Raw genomic sequence first — 4,495 nt, 5'->3', positions numbered from 1 at the left:
TATATATTGTGTAATGTGTTTTTTGCATATAGGAAAAGTGTGTAGTTTGTTGTGGGTTGTGTTGATTTTGTTATTTGTTATGTTGAGAAAATTCCTATAAAACAGTGTAATAATATAAATAGCAATATTTAAAGATGTATTGTCCCCCAGAAAAAATAATTTGTAAATGTTTTTTGTTGAATACCCCATTTTAATGTCACATAATAGTTATTCACTTTGACCAAAAAATTATTTACCTGAAAAAACTGTAATTTAAAGCAAAATAATAGTCAAGTTTTTGGTTGAATTTAATCGCTTATTTTATTATTTTATAAGTGAAAACATTATATTTCGGGTTTTTTTTTCTATGGAAGTGATTAACTTTGTTAAAACTACAAAATGACCTATTCAAACTCAGATTTTATTAATCTTCATTTTTCATGTTTTTGGGGGGACAATACATCTTTAAACTAATACTTAATATTTAAAGACAATAAATATTTATTTATTTGTGTTATGTATTGTTGTAACATATACCTCAAGACACATATAGTACAGTATATGTACTATTTATTTATCACCACTTCCAGTACAAAAGTTTGTACTAAATAAATTGTAAAATTGAAATAACAATTTGTCTTTCTTCTTTATTAGTTCAATTCAATATGTTATGAATTATAATTATCTTTGTAAATATTCTTCCAAAGTAGGAGGTTCTAGATCAAAATACTCTGATGTTTGTGAACTGTATAAGCAAGAGTGACAATTTGTCAACAAAGCACCTACAATGTAGTACTTGGCTACAGGCTGAAGAAAAATCTTCAGATTCTTTTTAAAATCTAGGAACGCAAAGTTAGCTATGATTTTGCCAAACTGCCATTCGACACATTGCCTTACGCTAGACATTCTTCTATTGAATATTTCTTCTTCCGGTGATGGCTGAGCTGCCTTGAAGGGACAAATGATATAATCCCTAATTGGATAGGCTGGATCACCATACACGCAATATGGTAACCCACCTCTATCCCTTCGCATGTCTGTCTCAAAATACTCCATTATGTTGCTTGCTCGAAGCAGAGCGCAATCATGGCGCCTTCCCTCCATAGGACCATACAAATTACAAATCATGCCATCCGGGCTTACAATTGATTGGAATTTCAGTGCATGTACTCGTTTGTGCCCGTTAAAGCACACCCTCTGATTGTGAGTAGGCCGGCATATTGGTCTCACGGTTCCATCTATGAACCCAATGCAGTTCTTGAGAGGGGCACCTTTTTTATTTATCTTGTCTGCGTATATTTGGAGTCTGCCGTTAAACCATGCATTGTTGAGATTTTTTAGCAGGTGTCCAAATCTATCATGTATGATGTCCAATGTTTTCGAAATGGCGAAGGAGAGGATGCTCTTCGGGCGACCAAACAATGATTCAAGGACTCAATCTGTTTGGATATGCCATCCTTCTGAGCAGCATGCAGAGTGCATCGACCTGGTACACAACTGTTCTATTCGGGCAGACAATTTTCTCTGGCAAGTTCAGTGAATTGGCCAATTGAAAAATCATGTGCTTGTCAAATCTGAAATGGAATTAATTTAGCTTATTTGAATTCAATACATAGTTACTTTTGGACAGTTGAAGGCAGTCTTGGTGTTGCAGACACGAAGGTATCCTTAGGGGAGAAGAATGATATGGAAAGAGCGCTCTGATCTTAATGAAATAGTGCTATATAAATGTCGCATTACATTACATTTACTTACTACAGTAATTAAATCACTTGCATGTTTAATATACAGAGTACAAAAAATAAATAAAGTACTGTATACATACCTGAAATTATTAATACATTGAGAATTTGTCAAATTATTAATATTGAATCTTGTGAAATGACAAAATGTTGATTCGGGTCGTTTAGAAATTAGAAAGTATACTAACTCATCATCATCATTTTCAATAGCAAGCTTTAACAACTCGCGTTCTTCTCTGGACTTCGCCATAAATACTAAAATTTTAAAAAAATGTAGAAAGTAGTATTACTAGTAGTAGTAGCCAGGCTAGTCCTAGAGGAATTACCGCCTAGAGAGAGGCCTATCTACACAACTAGCTAGGCCTAGCCTAGGCCTAGTACTAGCTCATTTAGTACACAGCACACATTAAAATAGTTTAAACTGTGTAGGCCTGGCCCTAGGTCTAGTAAAGGTTAAATAACATGGGTTTTTTAAAATAATACACGACCAAAGCCTAGACAATCTGTCAATAGACTAAGTACAGAAATAAACATAATTTGACAAGTTTGGTTTATTTTTAGATCGTCGTTCAGGCTCGTCGTTCAGGCTCATCGAGAGGGCTGGGCCTAGGGGCCTAAGCTAATGACTTTGTTTGGTGTTGAGACCGGTCACCAAAATCGACTGCATACACAATAACTATAATATATGATCCTATTATTGAATGCAAACATTATATATTCACAACATAACATAATTAAAGTAATACTTACACAATCAAAATATGTTTATTATTACATGCAACGTTCGATTATTATGCAATCATAATATTTACATAGTAAAGCGCCGTCTATTCACGTATTTCGTTGTCAAAGCGCGAAACAACTTTTTTTACAGTCTGCGGATATCGAAATACGCATATGACGTATCAGTATCGGTATCAGTAATTCGTAAAATGCGAAACCTGCCTATTGCCACACTTTTAGAAAGCATAGAACAATGTCAACACAGGAAACGAGGCAACTGTTTATTGACTAATCGGAACAATGCAATTACAGTATTGTGTTATTGCCATTTCATTTGGACTTCTGCAACATTAGCACAAGGCACCTGTGACGCGTGTTGTATTTATTGTGTTTTACTGTAGTCAGCCAATATTTATAGTTATTCAATCATGTTAGTTGGCAAACATATTACAAACTGGATATTAGTATATTTTTTATACTTAACTTTGGTACCCGAGAACTGTCAGTGAGGATGTACATTATTTGATTGCTTGAATTTTGCCTGATGATTTGATAACACCTGATTAAATGTTATTTTATGTTTTTATAGAAATTAAAGATTAGTAAGATATACAGTATTTATAAAATGTCTCTATTGATGGATTCTGCGACGTAACAGTATACTTTACTACCAACTACTTTAAAACCGTTGATTCAAATTGGATATAGTAATTCAACAAATCAATTACCATTGAAAATATTTCAGATTTCTATAAGCTGTTCTTCTATTAACTAAACCATTGCTATGTTAAATTAATGTTGATAATTTCTATGTTGAATCAACGGTAAAAATGTGTTTACACTGAATCAACATTGATCTGTATACGTTGATTAAACGTTATTTTTTCTACCTTGAATTTGGTTGATTACTCTACAATGGATCAACGTTGACATTTTTTTTAATTTAAACTTTAATTCAACTGTTTTTCAACGTTTGCGGATAATGTTGAAATAACTTTAATATTTCAACATTGAATCAACGTTGCTTATTTCAACGTTAAATCTATGTTGAAATTTATGTTGATGTAAATTTTCATTTCAACTTAATTATTACGTTGTTTCAACGTTAGTAATTTCAACATTGAATCAACATTGATAATTTCAACGTAGACATTTTTATGTTGTTTCAACGTTGATAATCTATGTTGAATCAACGTTGACATTTTTGTTGAGGCAAACTTTCATTTTCAACCATTTTTTCAACGTTATTTCAACGTTACTTATTAAAACGTTGTTTCAACATTGATAATTTCTATGTTGATTCAACGTTGAAATTTACGTTGCGGCAAACTTTCATTTTCAACCATTTTATCAACGTTATTTCAACGTTACCTATTTTAACGTTGTTTCAACGCTGATAATTTATTATTTACAGATGGTTTAGACCGTATTAGGTCCGACAAGCTGCGACTCGATCTTGGTTTGCTTGAAGGCTACGTTCGACGTCCTACCAGGCCAGGAAGGCGTCCAACAGATCGACCCCAGCGGCTGACCGAACGGCATTTTCCAGGGATCAATCAACACAAGACGCCATCTGGAAAAACAGCAGAACCAGACTGCCTTGTTTGTTCAAAGAGAGGAGTAACGCGTCACCAAACCAAATTCGTGTGTGAGCAATGCGAAGTACCAATGTGTAATGTGCCCTGCTTCAAGCGCTACCACACCCTTCTTCACTACAAAGCAGATTGTACAAAGGAATACCACAGCTAAACTGTAAGTACACTACAAGTAAGTGGGATATGTATATTTAATTTTTATTTGAGTGCATATATTTTGGACTATATTCAATAGTAAGCATAAATTTTCCTTTCGAGCATAGCATAAACACAAATTTCCTTTTGAGCATAGTAAAAACATAGCCCTATTCTGAATCATGTGGCATCCTCTGGCTTCGTCCTGCTCAGGCATAGTTCACCATTTTTTCCATACTGTCGGGTAAAAATACAACAACCATCGTCGTCGTCGTTTTTGTTCTTTTGTTCAAAATCACTTCCTAATTTTGAGTGCGTGAT

General features: G+C 33.8%; 1 protein-coding gene across 1 annotated transcript; it reads right to left on the bottom strand.

Moving 5' to 3' along the window:
- Window positions 1–563: 563 nt before the first annotated feature.
- LOC144834465 (uncharacterized) lies at window positions 564–3,790 on the bottom strand. Its single transcript, XM_078689264.1, has 2 exons — window positions 3,763–3,790; window positions 564–1,412 (listed from the first exon to the last, which is right to left on the bottom strand). The coding sequence occupies exons 1-2, from the start codon at window positions 3,788–3,790 to the stop codon at window positions 661–663; spliced, it is 780 nt and encodes a 259-aa protein (XP_078545390.1). The 3' UTR covers window positions 564–660.
- Between the last annotated feature and the right edge of the window lie 705 nt (window positions 3,791–4,495).

Source organism: Antedon bifida, chromosome 2 (assembly GCF_963402885.1).
Source record: "Antedon bifida chromosome 2, ecAntBifi1.1, whole genome shotgun sequence".
In the NCBI taxonomy this organism is placed as follows: domain Eukaryota; kingdom Metazoa; phylum Echinodermata; class Crinoidea; order Comatulida; family Antedonidae; genus Antedon; species Antedon bifida.
Note: the sequence above shows the minus strand (reverse complement) of the source record. Positions and strands in the feature narration are given on the sequence as shown.

What these genes read in the sequence shown, in the direction of transcription:
- LOC144834465 (XM_078689264.1), bottom strand. Translation starts at nt 3,790, where the DNA reads ATGGTTGAAAATGAAAGTTTGCCGCAAC. An exon ending in AAATGAAAGTTTGCCGCAAC is followed by an intron (nt 1,413 to 3,762) that starts GTAAATTTCAAC and finishes AAACAGATTGAG; the next exon opens with TCCTTGAATCATTGTTTGGT.